General features: G+C 42.2%; 1 protein-coding gene across 7 annotated transcripts in view; it reads left to right on the top strand.

Annotated features, from left to right (window-relative positions):
* The window catches only part of LOC106591860 (dedicator of cytokinesis protein 1), a 723,705-nt gene that overhangs the window by 548,908 nt on the left and 146,949 nt on the right, over positions 1-27,848 (top strand). For all 7 annotated transcript variants that reach the window (XM_045687698.1, XM_045687691.1, XM_045687686.1 and 4 more), the window contains exon 40: positions 17,729-17,833. In XM_045687698.1, coding sequence (XP_045543654.1) covers positions 17,729-17,833 — 105 coding nt within the window. The remainder of the gene's footprint in view (positions 1-17,728; positions 17,834-27,848) is intronic.

The raw sequence follows: 27,848 nt of genomic DNA, 5'->3' as shown, positions 1-27,848 counted from the left end.
GGTATAGAAACTGGTATAGAAACTGTCATCGTGTTGTAGGAGACGTGCTATAGAAACTGTCATCGTGTTGTAGGAGACGTATAGAAACTGTCATCGTGTTGTAGGAGACGTGGTATATTCTACTGCTATAGAAACTGTCATCGTGTTGTAGGAGACGTGGTATATTCTACTGCTATAGAAACTGTCATCGTGTTCTGGGAGACATGGTATATTCTACTGCTATACAAACTTTCATCGTGTTGTAGGAGACGTGGTATAGAAACTGTCATCGTGTTGTAGGAGACGTGGTATATTCTACTGCTATAGAAACTGTCATCGTGTTGTAGGAGACGTGGTATATTCTACTGCTATACAAACTGTCATCGTGTTGTAGGAGACGTGGTATAGAAACTGTCATCGTGTTGTAGGAGACGTGGTATATTCTACTGCTATAGAAACTGTCATCGTGTTGTAGGAGACGTGGTATTGAAACTGTCATCGTGTTGTAGGAGACGTGGTATATTCTACTGCTATAGAAACTGTCATCGTGTTGTAGGAGACGTGGTATATTCTACTGCTATAGAAACTGTCATCGTGTTGTAGGAGACGTGGTATAGAAACTGTCATTGTGTTGTTGGAGACGTGGTATATTCTACTGCTATAGAAACTGTCATCGTGTTGTAGGAGACGTGGTATAGAAACTGTCATCGTGTTGTAGGAGACGTGGCATATTCTACTGCTATAGAAACTGTCATCGTGTTGTAGGAGACGTGGTATATTCTATTGCTATAGAATCTGTCATCGTGTTGTAGGAGACGTGGTATATTCTACTGGTATAGAAACTGTCATCGTGTTGTAAGAGACGTGGTATAGAAACTGTCATCGTGTTGTAGGAGACGTGGTACATTCTACTGCTATAGAAACTGTCATCGTGTTGTATGAGACGTGGTATATTCTACTGCTATAGAAACTGTCATCGTTTTGTAGGAGACGTGGTATAGAAACTGGTATAGAAACTGTCATCGTGTTGTAGGAGACGTGCTATAGAAACTGTCATCGTGTTGTAGGAGACGTATAGAAACTGTCATCGTGTTGTAGGAGACGTGTTATATTCTACTGCTATAGAAACTGTCATCGTGTTGTAGGAGACGTGGTATAATCTACTGGTATAGAAACTGTCATCGTGTTGTAGGAGACGTGGTATAGAAACTGGTATAGAAACTGTCATCGTGTTGTAGGAGACGTGCTATAGAAACTATCATCGTGTTGTAGGAGACGTATAGAAACTGTCATCGTGTTGTAGGAGACGTGGTATATTCTACTGCTATAGAAACTGTCATCGTGTTCTGGGAGACATGGTATATTCTACTGCTATACAAACTTTCATCGTGTTGTAGGAGACGTGGTATAGAAACTGTCATCGTGTTGTAGGAGACGTGGTATATTCTACTGCTATAGAAACTGTCATCGTGTTGTAGGAGACGTGGTATATTCTACTGCTATACAAACTGTCATCGTGTTGTAGGAGACGTGGTATAGAAACTGTCATCGTGTTGTATGAGACGTGGTATATTCTACTGCTATAGAAACTGTCATCTTGTTGTAGGAGACATGGTATATTCTACTGCTATAGAAACTGTCATCGTGTTGTAGGAGACGTGGTATATTCTACTGGTATAGAAACTGTCATCGTGTAGTAGGAGACGTGGTATATTCTACTGCTATAGAAACTGACAATGTGTTGTAGGAGATGTGGTATAGAAACTGTCATCGTGTTGTAGGAGACGTGGTATATTCTACTGCTATAGAAACTGTCAATGTGTTGTCGGAGACGTGGTATAGAAACTGTCATCGTATTGTAGGAGACGTGATATATTCTACTGCTATAGAAACTGTCATCGTGTTGTAGGAGACGTGGTATATTCTACTGGTATAGAAACTGTCATCGTGTTGTAGGAGACGTGGTATAGAAACTGGTATAGAAACTGTCATCGTGTTGTAGGAGACGTGGTATATTCTACTGCTATAGAAACTGTCATCGTGTTGTATGAGACGTGGTATATTCTACTGCTATAGAAACTGTCATCGTTTTGTAGGAGACGTGGTATATTCTATTGCTATAGAATCTGTCATCGTGTTGTAGGAGACGTGGTATATTCTACTGGTATAGAAACTGTCATCGTGTTGTAAGAGACGTGGTATAGAAACTGTCATCGTGTTGTAGAAGACGTGGTATATTCTACTGCTATAGAAACTGTCATCGTGTTGTAGGAGACGTGGTATATTCTACTGCTATAGAAACTGTCATCGTGTTGTAGGAGACGTGGTATAGAAACTGTCATCGTGTTGTAGGAGACGTGGTATATTCTACTGCTATAGAAACTGTCATCGTGTTGTAGGAGACGTGGTATTGAAACTGTCATCGTGTTGTAGGAGACGTGGTATATTCTACTGCTATAGAAACTGTCATCGTGTTGTAGGAGACGTGGTATATTCTACTGCTATAGAAACTGTCATCGTGTTGTAGGAGACGTGGTATAGAAACTGTCATTGTGTTGTTGGAGACGTGGTATATTCTACTGCTATAGAAACTGTCATCGTGTTGTAGGAGACGTGGTATAGAAACTGTCATCGTGTTGTAGGAGACGTGGCATATTCTACTGCTATAGAAACTGTCATCGTGTTGTAGGAGACGTGGTATATTCTACTGGTATAGAAACTGTCATCGTGTTGTAAGAGACGTGGTATAGAAACTGTCATCGTGTTGTAGGAGACGTGGTACATTCTACTGCTATAGAAACTGTCATCGTGTTGTATGAGACGTGGTATATTCTACTGCTATAGAAACTGTCATCGTTTTGTAGGAGACGTGGTATAGAAACTGGTATAGAAACTGTCATCGTGTTGTAGGAGACGTGCTATAGAAACTGTCATCGTGTTGTAGGAGACGTATAGAAACTGTCATCGTGTTGTAGGAGACGTGTTATATTCTACTGCTATAGAAACTGTCATCGTGTTGTAGGAGACGTGGTATAATCTACTGGTATAGAAACTGTCATCGTGTTGTAGGAGACGTGGTATAGAAACTGGTATAGAAACTGTCATCGTGTTGTAGGAGACGTGCTATAGAAACTATCATCGTGTTGTAGGAGACGTATAGAAACTGTCATCGTGTTGTAGGAGACGTGGTATATTCTACTGCTATAGAAACTGTCATCGTGTTCTGGGAGACATGGTATATTCTACTGCTATACAAACTTTCATCGTGTTGTAGGAGACGTGGTATAGAAACTGTCATCGTGTTGTAGGAGACGTGGTATATTCTACTGCTATAGAAACTGTCATCGTGTTGTAGGAGACGTGGTATATTCTACTGCTATACAAACTGTCATCGTGTTGTAGGAGACGTGCTATAGAAACTGTCATCGTGTTGTAGGAGACGTGGTATATTCTACTGCTATAGAAACTGTCATCGTGTTGGAGGAGACGTGGTATATTCTACTGCTATAGAAACTGTCATCGTGTTGTAGGAGACGTGGTATAGAAACTGTCATCGTGTTGTATGAGACGTGGTATATTCTACTGCTATAGAAACTGTCATCTTGTTGTAGGAGACATGGTATATTCTACTGCTATAGAAACTGTCATCGTGTTGTAGGAGACGTGGTATATTCTACTGGTATAGAAACTGTCATCGTGTTGTAGGAGACGTGGTATATTCTACTGCTATAGAAACTGACAATGTGTTGTAGGAGATGTGGTATAGAAACTGTCATCGTGTTGTAGGAGACGTGGTATATTCTACTGCTATAGAAACTGTCAATGTGTTGTCGGAGACGTGGTATAGAAACTGTCATCGTATTGTAGGAGACGTGATATATTCTACTGCTATAGAAACTGTCATCGTGTTGTAGGAGACGTGGTATATTCTACTGGTATAGAAACTGTCATCGTGTTGTAGGAGACGTGGTATAGAAACTGGTATAGAAACTGTCATCGTGTTGTAGGAGACGTGGTATATTCTACTGCTATAGAAACTGTCATCGTGTTGTATGAGACGTGGTATATTCTACTGCTATAGAAACTGTCATCGTGTTGTAGGAGACGTGGTATAGAAACTGACATCGTGTTGTAGGAGACGTGGTATATTCTACTGCTATACAAACTGTCATCGTGTTGTAGGAGACGTGGTATATTCTACTGCTATAGAAACTGTCATCGTGTTGTAGGAGACGTGGTATATTCTACTGCTATAGAAACTGTCAATGTGTTGTCGGAGACGTGGTATAGAAACTGTCATCGTATTGTAGGAGACGTGATATATTCTACTGCTATAGAAACTGTCATCGTGTTGTAGGAGACGTGGTATATTCTACTGGTATAGAAACTGTCATCGTGTTGTAGGAGACGTGGTATAGAAACTGGTATAGAAACTGTCATCGTGTTGTAGGAGACGTGGTATATTCTACTGCTATAGAAACTGTCATCGTGTTGTATGAGACGTGGTATATTCTACTGCTATAGAAACTGTCATCGTGTTGTAGGAGACGTGGTATAGAAACTGACATCGTGTTGTAGGAGACGTGGTATATTCTACTGCTATACAAACTGTCATCGTGTTGTAGGAGACGTGGTATATTCTACTGCTATAGAAACTGTCATCGTGTTGTAGGAGACGTGGTACATTCTACTGCTATAGAAACTGTCATCGTGTTGTAGGAGACGTGGTATATTCTACTGCTATAGAAACTGTCATCGTGTTGTAGGAGACGTGGTATATTCTACTGCTATAGAAACTGTCATCGTGTTGTAGGAGACGTGGTATGGAAACTGTCATCGTGTTGTAGGAGACGTGGTATATTCTACTGCTATAGAAACTGTCATCATGTTGAATGAGACGTGGTATATTCTACTGCTATAGAAACTGTCATCGTGTTGTAGGAGACGTGGTATATTCTACTGCTATAGAAACTGTCATCGTGTTGTATGAGATGTGGTATATTCTACTGCTATAGAAACTGTCATCGTGTTGTAGAAGACGTGGTATAGAAACTGACATCGTGTTGTAGGAGACGTGGTATATTCTACTGCTATAGAAACTGTCATCGTGTTGTAGGAGACGGGGTATAGAAACTGCTATAGAAACTGTCATCATGTTGAATGAGACGTGGTATATTCTACTGCTATAGAAACTGTCATCGTGTTGTAGGAGACGTGGTATATTCTACTGGTATAGAAACTGTCATCGTGTTGTAGGAGACGTGGTATAGAAACTGGTATAGAAACTGTCATCGTGTTGTAGGAGACGTGGTATATTGTACTGCTATAGAAACTGTCATCGTGTTGTATGAGACGTGGTATATTCTACTGCTATAGAAACTGTCATCGTGTTGTAGAAGACGTGGTATAGAAACTGACATCGTGTTGTAGGAGACGTGGTATATTCTACTGCTATACAAACTGTCATCGTGTTGTAGGAGACGTGGTATATTCTACTGCTATAGAAACTGTCATCGTGTTGTAGGAGACGGGGTATATTCTACTGCTATAGAAACTGTCATCGTGTTGTAGGAGACGTGGTACATTCTACTGCTATAGAAACTGTCATCGTGTTGTAGGAGACGTGGTATATTCTACTGCTATAGAAACTGTCATCGTGTTGTAGGAGACGTGGTATATTCTACTGCTATAGAAACTGTCATCGTGTTGTAGGAGACGTGGTATGGAAACTGTCATCGTGTTGTAGGAGACGTGGTATATTCTACTGCTATATAAACTGTCATCATGTTGAATGAGACGTGGTATATTCTACTGCTATAGAAACTGTCATCGTGTTGTAGGAGACGTGGTATATTCTACTGCTATAGAAACTGTCATCGTGTTGTAGGAGACGTGGTATATTCTACTGCTATAGAAACTGTCATCGTGTTGTAGGAGACGTGGTATATAAACTGCTATTGAAACTGTCATCGTGTTGTTGGAGACGTGGTATATTCTATTGCTATAGAATCTGTCATGGTGTTGTAGGAGACGTGGTATATTCTACTGGCATAGAAACTGTCATCGTGTTGTAAGAGACGTGGTACTTTCTACTGCTATAGAAACTGTCATCGTGTTGTATGAGACGTGGTATATTCTACTGCTATAAAAACTGTCATCGTGTTGTAGGAGACGTGGTATAGAAACTGGTATAGAAACTGTCATCGTGTTGTAGGAGACGTGGTATATTCTACTGCTATAGAAACTGTCATCGTGTTGTAGGAGACGTGGTATAGAAACTGTCATCGTGTTGTAGGAGACGTGGTATATTCTACTGCTACAGAAACTGTCATCGTGTTGTAGGAGACGTGGTATAGAAACTGTCATCGTGTTGTAGGAGACGTGGTATATTCTACTGCTATAGAAACTGTCATCGTGTTGTAGGAGACGTGGTATTGAAACTGTCATCGTGTTGTAGGAGACGTGGTATATTCTACTGCTATAGAAACTGTAATCGTGTTGTAGGAGACGTGGTATAGAAACTGTCATTCTGTTGTAGGAGACGTGGTATATTCTACTGCTATAGAAACTGTCATCGTGTTGTAGGAGACGTGGTATAGAAACTGTCATCGTGTTGTAGGAGACGTGGCATATTCTACTGCTATAGAAACTGTCATCGTGTTGTAGGAGACGTGGTATATTCTATTGCTATAGAATCTGTCATCGTGTTGTAGGAGACGTGGTATATTCTACTGGTATAGAAACTGTCATCGTGTTGTAAGAGACGTGGTATAGAAACTGTCATCGTGTTGTAGGAGACGTGGTACATTCTACTGCTATAGAAACTGTCATCGTGTTGTATGAGACGTGGTATATTCTACTGCTATAGAAACTGTCATCGTGTTGTAGGAGACGTGGTATAGAAACTGGTATAGAAACTGTCATCGTGTTGTAGGAGACGTGCTATAGAAATTGTCATCGTGTTGTAGGAGACGTATAGAAACTGTCATCGTGTTGTAGGAGACGTGGTATATTCTACTGCTATAGAAACTGTCATCGTGTTGTAGGAGACGTGTTACATTCTACTGCTATAGAAACTGTCATCGTGTTGTAGGAGACGTGGTATATTCTACTGCTATAGAAACTGTCATCGTGTTGTAGGAGACGTGCTATAGAAACTGTCATCGTGTTGTAGGAGACGTGGTATATTCTACTGCTATAGAAACTGTCATCGTGTTGGAGGAGACGTGGTATATTCTACTGCTATAGAAACTGTCATCGTGTTGTAGGAGACGTGGTATAGAAACTGTCATTGTGTTGTAGGAGACGTGGTATATTCTACTGCTATAGAAACTGTCATCATGTTTTAGGAGACGTGGTATAGAAACTGTCATCGTGTTGTATGAGACGTGGTATATTCTACTGCTATAGAAACTGTCATCTTGTTGTAGGACACATGGTATATTCTACTGCTATAGAAACTGTCATCGTGTTGTAGGAGACGTGGTATATTCTACTGGTATAGAAACTGTCATCGTGTTGTAGGAGACGTGGTATATTCTACTGGTATAGAAACTGTCATCGTGTTGTAAGAGACGTGGTATAGAAACTGTCATCATGTTGTAGGAGACGTGGTATATTCTACTGGTATAGAAACTGTCATCGTGTTGTAGGAGACGTGGTATATTCTACTGCTATAGAAACTGTCATCGTGTTGTACGAGACGTGGTATAGAAACTGTCATCGTGTTGTAGGAGACGTGGTATATTCTACTGCTATAGAAACTGTCATCGTGTTGTAGGAGACGTGGTATAGAAACTGCTATAGAAACTGTCATCGTGTTGTAGGAGACGTTGTATATAAACTGCTATTGAAACTGTCATCGTGTTGTTGGAGACGTGGTATATTCTATTGCTATAGAATCTGTCATCGTGTTGTAGGAGACGTGGTATATTCTACTGGCATAGAAACTGTCATCGTGTTGTAAGAGACGTGGTACATTCTACTGCTATAGAAACTGTCATCGTGTTGTATGAGACGTGGTATATTCTACTGCTATAGAAACTGTCATCGTGTTGTAGGAGACGTGGTATAGAAACTGGTATAGAAACTGTCATCGTGTTGTAGGAGACGTGGTATATTCTACTGCTATAGAAACTGTCATCGTGTTGTAGGAGACGTGGTATAGAAACTGTCATCGTGTTGTAGGAGACGTGGTATAGAAACTGTCATCGTGTTGTAGGAGACGTGGTATATTCTACTGCTATAGAAACTGTCATCGTGTTGTAGGAGACGTGGTATTGAAACTGTCATCGTGTTGTAGGAGACGTGATATATTCTACTGCTATAGAAACTGTCATCGTGTTGTAGGAGACGTGGTATATTCTACTGCTATAGAGACTGTCATTGTGTTGTAGGAGACGTGGTATAGAAACTGTCATTGTGTTGTAGGAGACGTGGTATATTCTACTGCTATAGAAACTGTCATCGTGTTGTAGGAGACGTGGTATAGAAACTGTCATCGTGTTGTAGGAGACGTGGTATAGAAACTGCTATAGAAACTGTCATCGTGTTGTAGGAGACGTGGTATATAAACTGCTATTGAAACTGTCATCGTGTTGTTGGAGACGTGGTATATTCTATTGCTATAGAATCTGTCATCGTGTTGTAGGAGACATGGTATATTCTACTGGCATAGAAACTGTCATCGTGTTGTATGAGACGTGGTATATTCTACTGCTATAGAAACTGTCATCGTGTTGTAGGAGACGTGGTATAGAAACTGGTATAGAAACTGTCATCGTGTTGTAGGAGACGTGGTATATTCTACTGCTATAGAAACTGTCATCGTGTTGTAGGAGACGTGGTATAGAAACTGTCATCGTGTTGTAGGAGACGTGGTATATTCTACTGCTATAGAAACTGTCATCGTGTTGTAGGAGACGTGGTATAGAAACTGTCATCGTGTTGTAGGAGACGTGGTATATTCTACTGCTATAGAAACTGTCATCGTGTTGTAGGAGACGTGGTATTGAAACTGTCATCGTGTTGTAGGAGACGTGGTATATTCTACTGCTATAGAAACTGTCATCGTGTTGTAGGAGACGTGGTATATTCTACTGCTATAGAAACTGTCATCGTGTTGTAGGAGACGTGGTATAGAAACTGTCATCGTGTTGTAGGAGACGTGGCATATTCTACTGCTATAGAAACTGTCATCGTGTTGTAGGAGACGTGGTATATTCTATTGCTATAGAATCTGTCATCGTGTTGTAGGAGACGTGGTATATTCTACTGGTATAGAAACTGTCATCGTGTTGTAAGAGACGTGGTATAGAAACTGTCATCGTGTTGTAGGAGACGTGGTACATTCTACTGCTATAGAAACTGTCATCGTGTTGTATGAGACGTGGTATATTCTACTGCTATAGAAACTGTCATCGTGTTGTAGGAGACGTGGTATAGAAACTGGTATAGAAACTGTCATCGTGTTGTAGGAGACGTGCTATAGAAACTGTCATCGTGTTGTAGGAGACGTATAGAAACTGTCATCGTGTTGTAGGAGACGTGGTATATTCTACTGCTATAGAAACTGTCATCGTGTTGTAGGAGACGTGTTATATTCTACTGCTATAGAAACTGTCATCGTGTTGTAGGAGACGTGGTATATTCTACTGCTATAGAAACTGTCATCGTGTTCTGGGAGACATGGTATATTCTACTGCTATACAAACTTTCATCGTGTTGTAGGAGACGTTGTATAGAAACTGTCATCGTGTTGTATGAGACGTGGTATATTCTACTGCTATAGAAACTGTCATCGTGTTGTAGGAGACGTGGTATATTCTACTGTTTTAGAAACTGTCATCGTGTTGTAGGAGACGTGCTATAGAAACTGTCATCGTGTTGTAGGAGACGTGGTATATTCTACTGCTATAGAAACTGTCATCGTTTTGGAGGAGACGTGGTATATTCTACTGCTATAGAAACTGTCATCGTGTTGTAGGAGACGTGGTATAGAAACTGTCATTGTGTTGTAGGAGACGTGGTATATTCTACTGCTATAGAAACTGTCATCATGTTTTAGGAGACGTGGTATAGAAACTGTCATCGTGTTGTATGAGACGTGGTATATTCTACTGCTATAGAAACTGTCATCTTGTTGTAGGAGACATGGTATATTCTACTGCTATAGAAACTGTCATCGTGTTGTAGGAGACGTGGTATATTCTACTGGTATAGAAACTGTCATCGTGTTGTAGGAGACGTGGTATATTCTACTGGTATAGAAACTGTCATCGTGTTGTAAGAGACGTGGTATAGAAACTGTCCTCATGTTGTAGGAGACGTGTTATATTCTACTGGTATAGAAACTGTCATCGTGTTGTAGGAGACGTGGTATATTCTACTGCTATAGAAACTGTCATCGTGTTGTACGAGACGTGGTATAGAAACTGTCATCGTGTTGTAGGAGACGTGGTATATTCTACTGCTATAGAAACTGTCATCGTGTTGTAGGAGACGTGGTATAGAAACTGCTATAGAAACTGTCATCGTGTTGTAGGAGACGTGGTATATAAACTGCTATTGAAACTGTCATCGTGTTGTTGGAGACGTGGTATATTCTATTGCTATAGAATCTGTCATCGTGTTGTAGGAGACGTGGTATATTCTACTGGCATAGAAACTGTCATCGTGTTGTAAGAGACGTGGTACATTCTACTGCTATAGAAACTGTCATCGTGTTGTATGAGACGTGGTATATTCTACTGCTATAGAAACTGTCATCGTGTTGTAGGAGACGTGGTATAGAAACTGGTATAGAAACTGTCATCGTGTTGTAGGAGACGTGGTATATTCTACTGCTATAGAAACTGTCATCGTGTTGTACGAGACGTGGTATAGAAACTGTCATCGTGTTGTAGGAGACGTGGTATATTCTACTGCTATAGAAACTGTCATCATGTTGTAGGAGACATGGTATAGAAACTGTCATCGTGTTGTAGGAGACGTGGTATATTCTACTGCTATAGAAACTGTCATCGTGTTGTAGGAGACGTGGTATTGAAACTGTCATCGTGTTGTAGGAGACGTGGTATATTCTACTGCTATAGAAACTGTCATCGTGTTGTAGGAGACGTGGTATATTCTACTGCTATAGAAACTGTCATCGTGTTGTAGGAGACGTGGTATAGAAACTGTCATTGTGTTGTAGGAGACGTGGTATATTCTACTGCTATAGAAACTGTCATCGTGTTGTAGGAGACGTGGTATAGAAACTGTCATCGTGTTGTAGGAGACGTGGCATATTCTACTGCTATAGAAACTGTCATCGTGTTGTAGGAGACGTGGTATATTCTATTGCTATAGAATCTGTCATCGTGTTGAAGGAGACGTGGTATATTCTACTGGTATAGAAACTGTCATCGTGTTGTAAGTGACGTGGTATAGAAACTGTCATCGTGTTGTAGGAGACGTGGTACATTCTACTGCTATAGAAACTGTCATCGTGTTGTATGAGACGTGGTATATTCTACTGCTATAGAAACTGTCATCGTGTTGTAGGAGACGTGGTATAGAAACTGGTATAGAAACTGTCATCGTGTTGTAGGAGACGTGCTATAGAAACTGTCATCGTGTTGTAGGAGACGTATAGAAACTGTCATCGTGTTGTAGGAGACGTGGTATATTCTACTGCTATAGAAACTGTCATCGTGTTGTAGGAGACGTGTTATATTCTACTGCTATAGAAACTGTCATCGTGTTGTAGGAGACGTGGTATATTCTACTGCTATAGAAACTGTCATCGTGTTCTGGGAGACATGGTATATTCTACTGCTATACAAACTTTCATCGTGTTGTAGGAGACGTGGTATAGAAACTGTCATCGTGTTGAACGAGACGTGGTATATTCTAATGCTATAGAAACTGTCATCGTGTTGTAGGAGACATGGTATATTCTACTGCTATACAAACTGTCATCGTGTTGTAGGAGACGAGGTATAGAAACTGTCATCATGTTGTAGGAGACGTGGTATATTCTATTGCTATAGAAACTGTCATCGTGTTGTAGGAGACGTGGTATATTCTACTGCTATAGAAACTGTCATCGTGTTGTAGGAGACGTGCTATAGAAACTGACATCGTGTTGTAGGAGACGTGGTATAGAAACTGTCATCGTGTTGTAGGAGACGTGGTATATTCTACTGCTATAGAAACTGTCATCGTGTTGTAGGAGACGTGGTATAGAAACTGTCATCGTGTTGTAGGAGACGTGGTATATTCTACTGCTATAGAAACTGCCATCGTGGTATAGAAACTGGTATAGAAACTGTCATCGTGTTGTAGGAGACGTGGTATATTCTACTGCTATAGAAACTGTCATCGTGTTGTAGGAGACGTGGTATATTCTACTGCTATAGAAACTTTCATCGTGTTGTAGGAGACATGGTATATTCTACTGCTATAGAAACTGTCATCGTGTTGTAGGAGACGTGCTATAAAAACTGTCATCGTGTTGTAGGAGACGTGGTATATTCTACTGCTATAGAAACTGTCATCGTGTTGTAGGAGACGTGGTATAGAAACTGTCATCTTGTTGTAGGAGACGTGGTATATTCTACTGCTATAGAAACTGTCATCGTGTTGTAGGAGACGTGGTATAGAAACTGTCATCTTGTTGTAGGAGATGTGGTATATTCTACTGCTATAGAAACTGTCATCGTGTTGTAGGAGACGTTGGACATTCTACTGCTATAGAAACTGTCATCGTGTTGTAGGAGACGTGGTATATTCTACTGCTATAGAAACTGTCATCGTGTTGTAGGAGACGTGGTATAGAAACTGTCATCGTGTTGTAGGAGACGTGGTATATTCTACTGCTATAGAAACTGTCATCGTGTTGTAGGAGACGTGGTATAGAAACTGTCATCGTGTTGTAGGAGACGTGGTATATTCTACTGCTATAGAAACTGTCATCGTGTTGTAGGAGACGTGGTATAGAAACTGTCATCGTGTTGTAGGAGACGTGGTATATTCTACTGCTATGAAACTGTCATCGTGTTGTAGGAGACGTGGTATATTCTACTGCTATAGAAACTGTCATCGTGTTGTAGGAGACGTGGTATATTCTACTGCTATAGAAACTGTCATCGTGTTGTAGGAGACGTGGTATATTCTACTGCTATCGAAACTGTCATCGTGTTGTAGGAGACGTGGTATAGAAACTGACATCGTGTTGTAGGAGACGTGGTATAGAAACTGTCATCGTGTTGTAGGAGACGTGGTATATTCTACTGCTATAGAAACGGTCATCGTGTTGTAGGAGACGTGGTATATTCTACTGCTATAGAAACTGTCATCGTGTTGTAGGAGACGTGGTACATTCTACTGCTATAGAAACTGCCATCGTTGTATAGAAACTGGTATAGAAACTGTCATCGTGTTGTAGGAGACGTATAGAAACTGTCATCGTGTTGTAGGAGACGTGGTATATTCTACTGCTATAGAAACTGTCATCGTGTTGTAGGAGACGTGTTATATTCTACTGCTATAGAAACTGTCATCGTGTTGTAGGAGACGTGGTATATTCTACTGCTATAGAAACTGTCATCGTGTTCTGGGAGACATGGTATATTCTACTGCTATACAAACTTTCATCGTGTTGTAGGAGACGTTGTATAGAAACTGTCATCGTGTTGTATGAGACGTGGTATATTCTACTGCTATAGAAACTGTCATCGTGTTGTAGGAGACGTGGTATATTCTACTGTTTTAGAAACTGTCATCGTGTTGTAGGAGACGTGCTATAGAAACTGTCATCGTGTTGTAGGAGACGTGGTATATTCTACTGCTATAGAAACTGTCATCGTTTTGGAGGAGACGTGGTATATTCTACTGCTATAGAAACTGTCATCGTGTTGTAGGAGACGTGGTATAGAAACTGTCATTGTGTTGTAGGAGACGTGGTATATTCTACTGCTATAGAAACTGTCATCATGTTTTAGGAGACGTGGTATAGAAACTGTCATCGTGTTGTATGAGACGTGGTATATTCTACTGCTATAGAAACTGTCATCTTGTTGTAGGAGACATGGTATATTCTACTGCTATAGAAACTGTCATCGTGTTGTAGGAGACGTGGTATATTCTACTGGTATAGAAACTGTCATCGTGTTGTAGGAGACGTGGTATATTCTACTGGTATAGAAACTGTCATCGTGTTGTAAGAGACGTGGTATAGAAACTGTCCTCATGTTGTAGGAGACGTGTTATATTCTACTGGTATAGAAACTGTCATCGTGTTGTAGGAGACGTGGTATATTCTACTGCTATAGAAACTGTCATCGTGTTGTACGAGACGTGGTATAGAAACTGTCATCGTGTTGTAGGAGACGTGGTATATTCTACTGCTATAGAAACTGTCATCGTGTTGTAGGAGACGTGGTATAGAAACTGCTATAGAAACTGTCATCGTGTTGTAGGAGACGTGGTATATAAACTGCTATTGAAACTGTCATCGTGTTGTTGGAGACGTGGTATATTCTATTGCTATAGAATCTGTCATCGTGTTGTAGGAGACGTGGTATATTCTACTGGCATAGAAACTGTCATCGTGTTGTAAGAGACGTGGTACATTCTACTGCTATAGAAACTGTCATCGTGTTGTATGAGACGTGGTATATTCTACTGCTATAGAAACTGTCATCGTGTTGTAGGAGACGTGGTATAGAAACTGGTATAGAAACTGTCATCGTGTTGTAGGAGACGTGGTATATTCTACTGCTATAGAAACTGTCATCGTGTTGTACGAGACGTGGTATAGAAACTGTCATCGTGTTGTAGGAGACGTGGTATATTCTACTGCTATAGAAACTGTCATCATGTTGTAGGAGACATGGTATAGAAACTGTCATCGTGTTGTAGGAGACGTGGTATATTCTACTGCTATAGAAACTGTCATCGTGTTGTAGGAGACGTGGTATTGAAACTGTCATCGTGTTGTAGGAGACGTGGTATATTCTACTGCTATAGAAACTGTCATCGTGTTGTAGGAGACGTGGTATATTCTACTGCTATAGAAACTGTCATCGTGTTGTAGGAGACGTGGTATAGAAACTGTCATTGTGTTGTAGGAGACGTGGTATATTCTACTGCTATAGAAACTGTCATCGTGTTGTAGGAGACGTGGTATAGAAACTGTCATCGTGTTGTAGGAGACGTGGCATATTCTACTGCTATAGAAACTGTCATCGTGTTGTAGGAGACGTGGTATATTCTATTGCTATAGAATCTGTCATCGTGTTGAAGGAGACGTGGTATATTCTACTGGTATAGAAACTGTCATCGTGTTGTAAGTGACGTGGTATAGAAACTGTCATCGTGTTGTAGGAGACGTGGTACATTCTACTGCTATAGAAACTGTCATCGTGTTGTATGAGACGTGGTATATTCTACTGCTATAGAAACTGTCATCGTGTTGTAGGAGACGTGGTATAGAAACTGGTATAGAAACTGTCATCGTGTTGTAGGAGACGTGCTATAGAAACTGTCATCGTGTTGTAGGAGACGTATAGAAACTGTCATCGTGTTGTAGGAGACGTGGTATATTCTACTGCTATAGAAACTGTCATCGTGTTGTAGGAGACGTGTTATATTCTACTGCTATAGAAACTGTCATCGTGTTGTAGGAGACGTGGTATATTCTACTGCTATAGAAACTGTCATCGTGTTCTGGGAGACATGGTATATTCTACTGCTATACAAACTTTCATCGTGTTGTAGGAGACGTGGTATAGAAACTGTCATCGTGTTGAACGAGACGTGGTATATTCTAATGCTATAGAAACTGTCATCGTGTTGTAGGAGACATGGTATATTCTACTGCTATACAAACTGTCATCGTGTTGTAGGAGACGAGGTATAGAAACTGTCATCATGTTGTAGGAGACGTGGTATATTCTATTGCTATAGAAACTGTCATCGTGTTGTAGGAGACGTGGTATATTCTACTGCTATAGAAACTGTCATCGTGTTGTAGGAGACGTGCTATAGAAACTGACATCGTGTTGTAGGAGACGTGGTATAGAAACTGTCATCGTGTTGTAGGAGACGTGGTATATTCTACTGCTATAGAAACTGTCATCGTGTTGTAGGAGACGTGGTATAGAAACTGTCATCGTGTTGTAGGAGACGTGGTATATTCTACTGCTATAGAAACTGCCATCGTGGTATAGAAACTGGTATAGAAACTGTCATCGTGTTGTAGGAGACGTGGTATATTCTACTGCTATAGAAACTGTCATCGTGTTGTAGGAGACGTGGTATATTCTACTGCTATAGAAACTTTCATCGTGTTGTAGGAGACATGGTATATTCTACTGCTATAGAAACTGTCATCGTGTTGTAGGAGACGTGCTATAAAAACTGTCATCGTGTTGTAGGAGACGTGGTATATTCTACTGCTATAGAAACTGTCATCGTGTTGTAGGAGACGTGGTATAGAAACTGTCATCTTGTTGTAGGAGACGTGGTATATTCTACTGCTATAGAAACTGTCATCGTGTTGTAGGAGACGTGGTATAGAAACTGTCATCTTGTTGTAGGAGATGTGGTATATTCTACTGCTATAGAAACTGTCATCGTGTTGTAGGAGACGTTGGACATTCTACTGCTATAGAAACTGTCATCGTGTTGTAGGAGACGTGGTATATTCTACTGCTATAGAAACTGTCATCGTGTTGTAGGAGACGTGGTATAGAAACTGTCATCGTGTTGTAGGAGACGTGGTATATTCTACTGCTATAGAAACTGTCATCGTGTTGTAGGAGACGTGGTATAGAAACTGTCATCGTGTTGTAGGAGACGTGGTATATTCTACTGCTATAGAAACTGTCATCGTGTTGTAGGAGACGTGGTATAGAAACTGTCATCGTGTTGTAGGAGACGTGGTATATTCTACTGCTATGAAACTGTCATCGTGTTGTAGGAGACGTGGTATATTCTACTGCTATAGAAACTGTCATCGTGTTGTAGGAGACGTGGTATATTCTACTGCTATAGAAACTGTCATCGTGTTGTAGGAGACGTGGTATATTCTACTGCTATCGAAACTGTCATCGTGTTGTAGGAGACGTGGTATAGAAACTGACATCGTGTTGTAGGAGACGTGGTATAGAAACTGTCATCGTGTTGTAGGAGACGTGGTATATTCTACTGCTATAGAAACGGTCATCGTGTTGTAGGAGACGTGGTATATTCTACTGCTATAGAAACTGTCATCGTGTTGTAGGAGACGTGGTACATTCTACTGCTATAGAAACTGCCATCGTTGTATAGAAACTGGTATAGAAACTGTCATCGTGTTGTAGGAGACGGTATATTCTACTGCTATAGAAACTGTCATCGTGTTGTAGGAGACGTGGTATGGAAACTGTCATCGTGTTGTAGGAGACGTGGTACATTCTACTGCTATAGAAACTGTCATCGTGTTGTAGGAGACGTGGTATATTCTACTGCTATAGAAACTGTCATCGTGTTGTAGGAGACATGGTATATTCTACTGCTATAGAAACTCTATGTATTATCATATGGACAACACCTTGAAATGAGGCTTTCAGAGTGTGTGTGTGTGTGTGGGTGTGTGTGTTTGTGTATTAATGTGTCTGTCTGTGTGTGTTAATGTGTGTGTGTGTGTGTGTGTATTAATGTGTGTACATTGTATTGGTGATCCAGTACATTGAGTCTTCCTGAAGGTTACTTCCTGTTACAGAGGAAGCAGGCTCAGTTCTATGAGAACATTGTGAAGGTGATCAGACCCAAGCCAGACTACTTCGCTGTGGGATACTACGGTGTGGGCTTCCCTTCCTTCCTCAGGGTAAGTTGTACCTGGGGTCCTACACACACACACACACACACACACACACACACACACACACACACACACACACCACACACACACAGGCACACCAACACACACACGGTCCATAGTTCTGCAGCCATCTGTTGAGAGTGGAGAGAGTAAACAGTCCATACATTACCACAGCCAGTAGAGTCCCCTGTCTCAGCCGTGTGTCAGTGAGAGAGTAAACAGTCAATACATTACCACAGCCAGTAGAGTCCCGTCTCAGCCGTGTCTCAGTGAGAGAGTAAACAGTCAATACATTACCACAGCCAGTAGAGTCCCCTGTCTCAGCCGCGTCTCAGTGAGAGAGTAAACAGTCCAATACATTACCACAGCCAGTAGAGTCCCCTGTCTCAGCCGTGTCTCAGTGAGAGAGTAAACAGTCAATACATTACCACAGCCAGTAGAGTCCCCTGCCTCAGCCGTGTCTCAGTGAGAGAGTAAACAGTCAATACATTACCACAGCCAGTAGAGTCCCCTGTCTCAGCCGTGTCTCAGTGAGAGAGTAAACAGTCAATACATTACCACAGCCAGTAGAGTCCCCTGTCTCAGCCGTGTCTCAGTGAGAGAGTAAACAGTCAATACATTACCACAGCCAGTAGAGTCCCCTGCCTCAGCCGTGTCTCAGTGAGAGAGTAAACAGTCCAATACATTACCACAGCCAGTAGAGTCAGCCAATGCAGCAGCTACTCTTCCTGGGGTTTATTATGGATCTCCATTAGTTCCTGCCAAGGCAGCAGCTACTCTTCCTGGGGTTTATTATGGATCCCCATTAGTTCCTGCCAAGGCAGCAGCTACTCTTCCTGGGGTTTATTATGGATCTCCATTAGTTCCTGCCAAGGCAGCAGCTACTCCTCCTGGTGGTTTATTATGGATCCCCATTAGTTCCTGCCAAGGCAGCAGCTACTCTTCCTGGTGGTTTATTATGGATCCCCATTAGTTCCTGCCAATGCAGCAGCTACTCTTCATGCGGTTTGTTATGGATCCCCATTAGTTCCTGTTACTAGCTACTTGTCCTGTCAGAGGGTCAGTCTCTCACATCGTGTTCCTGTCTGACCTTAACCTTTAGATGGTTTTATTTGTTGTTATCTGCCCACTGTCTTCTGCCATGTGGTGATAAAATGATTGGTCTTTAGTCAATGAAAGTGTATTTTCTTCTCACATCCGTATCTAGTCAAGTTATCATATCAATGTCCATGTAACTGTAAGGTGGATGGAGTTGGGGCTATTGATCAGCGTCTGGGTCACTGGCGGCTGGTGGTTTGTCCATGGTGTTAATGGAGGAAAGTTGTGTCATTGTGGCAGACTGTCTCCAGTTCAACATGTTCCTGATTCGCTCCATTTTCCCAAGGCTGGAATTGATTTCATCGTATTAGAGCTCTCCCCGCGGGAGACTTTGCTGTTTTGTCACGACTTCGTTCCCTTTTCCAGAACATCTGTTAAAGAATCTCCTTTAAGGGAGAGGCAACGTCTGATCATTCCATTTGGGCTGTTGAAGACAGTGTTCACAAGGCTCCCCTCTAACCCCTTCTCCTCTAGCAGGGCACAGCATCCATTACAGATAGAACAGCCTAGTGCTGCCTTTGTCTGTCTGGCTGTCTAAAAGGCCTTTATAGGCTGGGTTCATCTATACACAGTCCTCTCTTTGATTCTATTATCAGCTGTCTGGAGGACGGAGAGAGTGGTGTGTATCTGGGGGGTAGGTTGTCTGTTAGGAGGACAGAGAAAGTGGTGTGTATCTGGGGGGTAGGTTGTCTGTTAGGACAGAGAGTGGTGTGTGTCTGGGGGGTAGGTTGTCTGTTAGGAGGACAGAGAGAGTGGTGTGTGTCTGGGGTAGGTTGTCTGTTAGGAGGACAGGGAGAGTGGTGTGTGTCTGGGGGTTAGGTTGTCTGTTAGGACAGAGAGAGTGGTGTGTGTCTGGGATAGGTTGTCTGTTAGGACAGAGAGAGTGGTGTGTATCTGGGGGGTAGGTTGTCTGTTAGGACAAAGAGAGTGGTGTGTATCTGGGGGGTAAGTTGTCTGTTAGGAGGACAGAGAGAGTGGTGTGTATCTGGGGTAGGTTGTCTGTTAGGAGGACAGAGAGAGTGGTGTGTATCTGGGGGGTAGGTTGTTTGTTAGGACAGAGAGAGTGGTGTGTATCTGGGGTGTAGGTTGTCTGTTAGGACAGAGAGAGTGGTGTGTATCTGGGTGGTAGGTTGTCTGTTAGGAGGACAGGGAGAGTGGTGTGTGTCTGGGGGGTAGGTTGTCTGTTAGGAGGACAGAGAGAGTGGTGTGTATCTGGGGTAGGTTGTCTGTTAGGAGGACAGAGAGAGTGGTGTGTATCTGGGGGGTAGGTTGTTTGTTAGGACAGAGAGAGTGGTGTGTGTCTGGGGGGTAGGTTGTCTGTTAGGGGGACAGAGAGAGTGGTGTGTATCTGGGGGGTAGGTTGTCTGTTAGGAGGACAGGGAGAGTGGTGTGTGTCTGGGGGGTAGGTTGTCTGTTAGGACAGAGAGAGTGGTGTGTATCTGGGTGGTAGGTTGTCTGTTAGGAGGACAGGGAGAGTGGTGTGTGTCTGGGGGGTAGGTTGTCTGTTAGGAGAACAGAGAGAGTGGTGTGTATCTGGGGTAGGTTGTCTCTTAGGAGGACAGAGAGAGTGGTGTGTATCTGGGGGGTAGGTTGTTTGTTAGGACAGAGAGAGTGGTGTGTGTCTGGGGGGTAGGTTGTCTGTTAGGGGGACAGAGAGAGTGGTGTGTATCTGGGGGGTAGGTTGTCTGTTAGGAGGACAGGGAGAGTGGTGTGTGTCTGGGGGGGTAGGTTGTCTGTTAGGACAGAGAGAGTGGTGTGTGTCTGGGGGGTAGGTTGTCTGTTAGGAGGACAGAGAGAGTGGTGTGTGTCTGGGGGGTAGGTTGTCTGTTAGGATCTGTTAGGACAGAGAGAGTGGTGTGTGTCTGGGGGGTAGGTTGTCTGTGACCAGCTCCTGTCTACTGTAGACTACCTGATAGACTTCTCTACAGCCGGTCTACTATAGACTACCTCATAGACTTCTCTACATCCTGTCTACTGTAGACTACCTCAGACTTCTCTACATTCTGTGTACTGTAGACTACCTGATAGACTTCTCTACATCCTGTCTACTGTAGACTACCTGATAGACTTCTCTACATCCTGTCTACTGTAGACTACCTTATTGGAGCTAAGGATGCTTCACTTCTGCTAGAGAAAGGGGGAGTCTTAAGAAATAAATGGCTTCTCATATCTAATGCAGTGAGATGAAAACTGCTGCTTATTACTATCAGCCCAGAAGTTATCATTACAGATCAGATACTGGAACAAAGCTTGTGTCCCAAATGGAAACCTATTCACTATATAGTGCACTTATTTTGACCAGAACCCAATGGGCTTATTCAAAAGTAGTGCACTATATAGGGAAACAGGTTGTGATTTGGGACACGAGAATATGCTGTGCAGTTTTTGAAGGGGACAATGTTCTTTCCCCCAGGAATGGCAATTTACCACGGAGCATTAATCATGTAAGCGCTGGAGAGAGTGTTTTTACCTTAATAGCTGCTCAACAACATTAACTAAACTAGATTATTATTGCCAGCTAAAGTGGGTTACAGTGTTTGTGCCCTGGCCTCTACTGATCTCCAGTAAATCACTGATGTTCTCCACCAGATAGCCTTTATCCCTCTCACTGTCCTATTGGACTAGGAATTATAGCCTTTATCCCTCTCACTGTACTATTGGACTAGGGATGATAGCCTTTATCTCTCTCACTGTCCTATTGGACTAGGAATGATAGCCTTTATCCCTCTCACTGTCCTATTGGACTAGGGATGATAGCCTTTATCCCTCTCACTGTCTTATTGGACTAGGGATGATAGCCTTTATCCCTCTTGCTGTCCTATTGGACTAGGAATGATAGCCTTTATCCCTCTTGCTGTCCTATTGGACAATGAATGATAGCCTTTATCCCTCTCACTGTCCTATTGGACTAGGGATGATAGCCTTTATCTCTCTCACTGTCCTATTGGACTAGGAATGATAGCCTTTATCCCTCTCACTGTCCTATTGGACTAGGGATGATAGCCTTTATCCCTCTCACTGTCTTATTGGACTAGGGATGATAGCCTTTATCCCTCTCACTGTCCTATTGGACTAGGAATGATAGCCTTTATCCCTCTTGCTGTCCTATTGGACAATGAATGATAGCCTTTATCCCTCTCACTGTCCTATTGGACTAGGGATGATAGCCTTTATCCCTCTCACTGTCCTATTGGACTAGGGATGATAGCCTTTATCCCTCTCACTGTCCTATTGGACTAGGGATGATAGCCTTTATCCCTCTCACTGTCCTATTGGACTAGGGATGATAGCCTTTATCCCTCTCACTGTCCTATTGGACTAGGGATGATAGCCTTTATCCCTCTCACTGTCCTATTGGACTAGGGATGATAGCCTTTATCCCTCTCTTGCTGTCCTATTAGACTAGGAATGGTAGCCTTACTTCTTCAAATCAAATTTATTTATATAGCCCTTCTTACATCAGCTGATATCTCAAAGTGCTGTACAGAAACCCAGCCTAAAACCCCAAACAGCAAGCAATGCAGGTGCAGAAGCACGGTGGCTAGGAAAAACTCCCTAGAAAGGCCAAAACCTAGGAAGAAACCTAGAGAGGAACCAGGCTATGAGGGGAGCCCAGTCCTCTTCTGGCTGTGCCGGGTGGAGATTGTAACAGAACATGGCCAAGATGTTCCAATGTTCATAGATGATAATCATGATAATCAATAATAATCATAGTAGTTGTCGAGGGTGCAACAAGTCAGTAACACAAGAGTAAGTGTCAGTTGGCTTTTTCATAGCCGATCTTTGAGAGTATCTCTACCGCTCCTGCTGTCTCTAGAGAGTTGAAAACAGCAGGTCTGGGACAGGTAGCACGTCCGGTGAATAGGTCAGGGTTCCAGCAGGTCTGGGACAGCAGATCTGGGACAGGTAGCACGTCCAGTGAACAGGTCAGGGTTCCATAGCTGCAGGTAGAACAGTTGGAACTGGGGCAGCAGCACGGCCAGGTGAACTGGGGACAGCAAGGAGTCATCAAGCCAGGTAGTCCTGAGGCATGGTCCTAGGGCTCAGGTCCTCCGAGAGAGAGAGAGAGAGAGAGAGAGAGAGAGAAAGAAAGAAAGAAAGAAAGAAAGAAAGAAAGAAAGAAAGAAAGAAAGAAAGAAAGAAAGAAAGAAAGAAAGAAAGAGAGAATTAGAGAGAGCATATTTAAATTCACACAGGACACCGGAAAAGACAAGAGAAATACTCCAGATGTGACAGACTGACCCTAGCCCCCCGACACATAAACTACTGCAGCATAAATACTGGAGGCTGGATCGGTGTCCCTTCCACGGGATGGTTGAGCTAACGTAGGCTAATGCGATTAGCATGAGGTTGTAAGTACAAAAGAACATTTCCCAGGACATAGACATGTCTGATATGGGCAGAAAGCTTGCATTCTTGTTAGTCTAACTGCACTGTCCAATTTACAGTAGCTATTACAGTGAAAGAATACCACGCTATTGTTTGAGGAGAGTGCACAGTTGTGAATGAAAGTTATTAATAAACAAATTAGGTACATTTGGGCAGTCTTGATACAACATTTTGAACAGAAATGCAATGTTTCATTGTATCATTCTAAAACTTTGCACATACACTGCTGCCATCTAGTGGCCAAAATGTAAATTGCAGCTGGGCTGGAATAATACAAGATGGCCTTTCTCTTTCATTTCAAAGATGATGGTGCAAAAAAATACAAAAGAACGGTTGTTTTTTTTCTTTGTTTTGTCTTTTACCAGTGTTATATTCTCCTACATTCTCCTTAATTTTCCTGGTACCAAGAATATGCATACCCTTGCTTCAGGGCCTGAGTTACAGGCAGTTAGATTTGGGTGTTATTTTAGGCGAAAATTGAAAAAAAGGGCGGATCCTTAACCCTCTCAGTGTCCTATTGGACTAGCATGTCTGCATTCCAAATGGTACCCTGTTCCAGGGCGGTAGGTAGCCTAGTGTTTAGAGGCAGGTAGCCTAGTGTTTAGAGGCAGCTGGCCTAGTGGTTAGAGGCAGCCGGCCTAGTGGTTAGAGGCAGCCGGCCTAGTGGTTAGAGGCAGCCGGCCTAGTGGTTAGAGGCAGCCGGCCTAGTGGTTAGAGGCAGCCGGCCTAGTGGTTAGAGGCAGCCGGCCTAGTGGTTAGAGGTAGCCGTAGCCTAGTGGTTAGAGGCAGCTAATCTAGTGGTTAGAGGCAGGTAGCCTAGTGGTTAGAGCGTTGGACTAGTAACCGAAAGGTTGCTGGATCGAATCCCTCAGCTGACAAGGTACAAATCTGTCGTTCTGCCCCTGAACAAGGCAGTTAACCCACTGTTCCCCGGTAGGCCGTAAGGTTAGGGTTAGGGTTAGGGTTAGGGTTAAATAAGAATTTGTTCTTAACTGACTTGCCTAGTTAAATAAAGGTTAAATAAAAAAAGATATATAAATAGTGGACCAGAGCCTTCAAAAGTAGTCCACTACTTAGGGGAAAGGGTGTAATTTGGAATGCCCTTGAGTGTGAAGAAGTGTGGACTTCATTCAGAATCCATATTATATTATAATGAACACTTAATGTAATATCAATGCTGTCCTCTCTGCACGAGTCGTTAGGGAAGTATTCATCGGAGAATAATTGAGATGCATTGTGTTTGCAGTGTTTTTAGTTTCTTCATGTTGCTGTTTGGATGTCAGTATCTCCCTGCCTCTGGGGGGAAAAAGTCAATTATATTAAAGATATCACTGCACTTTGCTTCTGTCCTTCCTTAAGAATACATTGTAAACATTGCTGCTTAATTCAGCTGATGATGATGTATTTGTATCTAATGTGGAAGGCATTAGGATATTCTCTTATTAAAAAAACAGAACACATTCACACGTGGGAAAAGCGGCATTTCTGGAAATCGTCATTGGCTTTGATACTCTGATTGGTTAGAGACGAACCAATCGCTGATGAATGGATCAGCAGAAAGGACTTCTAGGAAGGCAGTCTGACTGAATGGATCAGCAGAAAGGACTTCTAGGAAGGCAGTCTGACTGAATGGATCAGCAGAAAGGACTTCTAGGAAGGCAGTCTGACTGAATGGATCAGCAGAAAGGACTTCTAGGATGGCAGTCTGACTGAATGGATCAGCAGAAAGGACTTCTAGGAAGGCAGTCTGACTGAATGGATCAGCAGAAAGGACTTCTAGGAAGGCAGTCTGACTGAATGGATCAGCAGAAAGGACTTCTAGGAAGGCAGTCTGACTGAATGGATCAGCAGAAAGGACTTCTGACTGAATGGATCAGCAGAAAGGACTTCTAGGAAGGCAGTCTGACTGAATGGATCAGCAGAAAGGACTTCTAGGATGTCAGTCTGACTGAATGGATCAACAGAAAGGACTTCTAGGAAGGCAGTCTGACTGAATGGATCAGCAGAAAGGACTTCTAAGAAGGCAGTCTGACTGAATGGATCAGCAGACAGGACTTTAGGATGGCAGTCTGACTGAATGAATCAACAGAAAGGACTTCTAGGAAGGCAGTCTGACTGAATGGATCAGCAGAAAGGACTTCTAGGAAGGCAGTCTGACTGAATGGATCAGCAGACAGGACTTTAGGATGGCAGTCTGACTGAATGGATCAGCAGAAAGGACTTCTAGGAAGGCAGTCTGACTGAATGGATCAGCAGAAAGGACTTCTAGGAAGGCGGTCTGATCGAATGGATCTAGCGATCGGTAGAGCAGGGGTATTAAATTAAGTACTTCATTCCTCCATCTTTCTCTGACTTGTGTTCCGTCTGTTCCTGTAAAGCTGCGGTGTTCTGCTTATCTCAGCAGCTTGGCTCAACGAAAATGTTCAGGCTTTCCAAAAGCTGTAAAAAAATATTTATCAAACTGTGTTCCAACACTTTAAAATATAAGCTGTCATGTTCTATCATCCCGAGTTCTCTCAGACATACCGTGGGCTACGTCCCAAATAGCACCCTATTCCCTATAGAGTGCACTAATTTTGAACAGGTCCCATAGGGCTCAAGTCAAAAGTAGTGCACTACATAGGGAATAGGGTGCCATTTGGGACATTGAATAGTTTCTGAGTTTACTGACTGGGATAAACAAACAAAGTTTCCTCATCTCATACATTTTCAGGTACATTCTGTCCTCTCTCCTTCAAACGGTGTTTTAGTTTCTACACACTCCTGTGACCTAAGATGACTGCCTTGTCAGCTTTAACCTGTTGAGGAACCCCTAGCCAACAGCCAATGGCATCGCACAGCACGAAATACAAAACCAACTAAAATACCACAAATCAATTTTCTCAAACAATCAACTATTTTACACCATTTTAAAGATAAGACTCTCGTTAATCTAACCACATTGTCCAATTTCAAAAAGGCTTTCCAGCGAAAGCAAAACATTAGATTATGTTAGGAGAGTACATAGACACAAATAATCACACAGCCATTTTCCAAGCAAGCATATATGTCACATAAACCCAAACCACAGCTAAATGCAGCACTAACCGTTGATGATCTTCATCAGATGACACTCCTAGGACATTATGTTATACAATACATGCATGTTTTGTTCAATCAAGTTCATATTTATATCAAAAAACAGCTTTTTACATTAGCATGTGATGTTCAGAACTAGCATACCCACTGAAAACTTCCGGTGAATTTACTAAATTACTCATGATAAACGTTGACAAAATACATAACAATTATTTTAAGAATTATAGATACAGAACTCCTTTATGCAATCGCTATGTCTGATTTTAAAATAGCTTTTCGGCGAAAGCACATTTTGCAATATTCTGAGTACATAGCTCGGAAATCACGGCTCGCTATTTTGACATCCGCCAACTTCGGGGTCACCTAAACTCAGAATTATTATTAGAAAAATTGGATTACCTTTGCTGTTGTCGTGTCTTTGGCTATGCCGGATTAAGTGATATGACATGCTAACCTATAAAATTCTCTCTGTAATTAATATTACCTGATTAAGCTAATCATGTAAATGTAATTAACTAGAAAGTCGGGGCACCACGGAAGAACGTTTATAGAGCCGTTATCTTCCGAATAAACTCTTAAAATACTTAGTAATATTTTACATCGATAGCAGTCAATATTAACCCTTATCTTATTTTCAGTCTCATAATGAAAGTTGTAAATTCTTGGCTATCTTCACGAACCCTGGCTAACAAGTTGAATCAGCAATACAAAATTGGGTTTAATTATTTATTTACTAAATACCTAAACTAATCACACAGAATTACAAATACACAGAATACAAATGATGTCATACAGAAAACGTCCCGGTGGACGGAACAGATATGACGGCTGGTTACACAAAGGAAAGGGGGTTGGGCTTGAATGAAAGAGCGGGAAGACTTAGGAACAAACAAACAGCAGCTATGCTATTGTAAATACAGTATCTTACGCATTCTAAATTACCGCCCATTTGGAAAAGGAAAATGCAATAAATATTTACTCTGAGCTGCGCTTCGGTAGATTGGTCGTAGATGCTGGCCGGGTTGGCCAACAGATCTTCCTGTCCTCGGAAGAATGTCTCTGGTGGTAAATTGGATACGTGGTGGTATCTTTGTCTGTCTGTTAGACTGGATCCGTCGCCCGTCCTTTCCTAGCCCCCGTCTACAGCGGCCGCTGCTAACTCAACGGCTAGGAAGTATCACTTCTGTAGTGAATAAGCTCAAAGTTAATACCATTCGCCACCAAAGCTCACGCCGAGGTTGGCTTAGTTCTGTACTTGACATGTGTGTCCTTCTAACGTAGAGGCTGCAGACCTCACGTACTGGAACATGTGGTTATCTTTTCGTCAAAGGCTTATATAGTGGAGAGGGGGAAGGATGTGTTTCATCGTTTATAACCCCCGTCTCTTCACAGGGGTGGGCCACTGATCAAGCAGGGCACTTTCCTTATGAAAACCCAATTCTCTCATTTGGAAGCT

The sequence above is a fragment of the Salmo salar genome, chromosome ssa01 (assembly GCF_905237065.1).
Source record: "Salmo salar chromosome ssa01, Ssal_v3.1, whole genome shotgun sequence".
In the NCBI taxonomy this organism is placed as follows: domain Eukaryota; kingdom Metazoa; phylum Chordata; class Actinopteri; order Salmoniformes; family Salmonidae; genus Salmo; species Salmo salar.
This window is presented reverse-complemented; position numbering and strand designations above follow the sequence as displayed.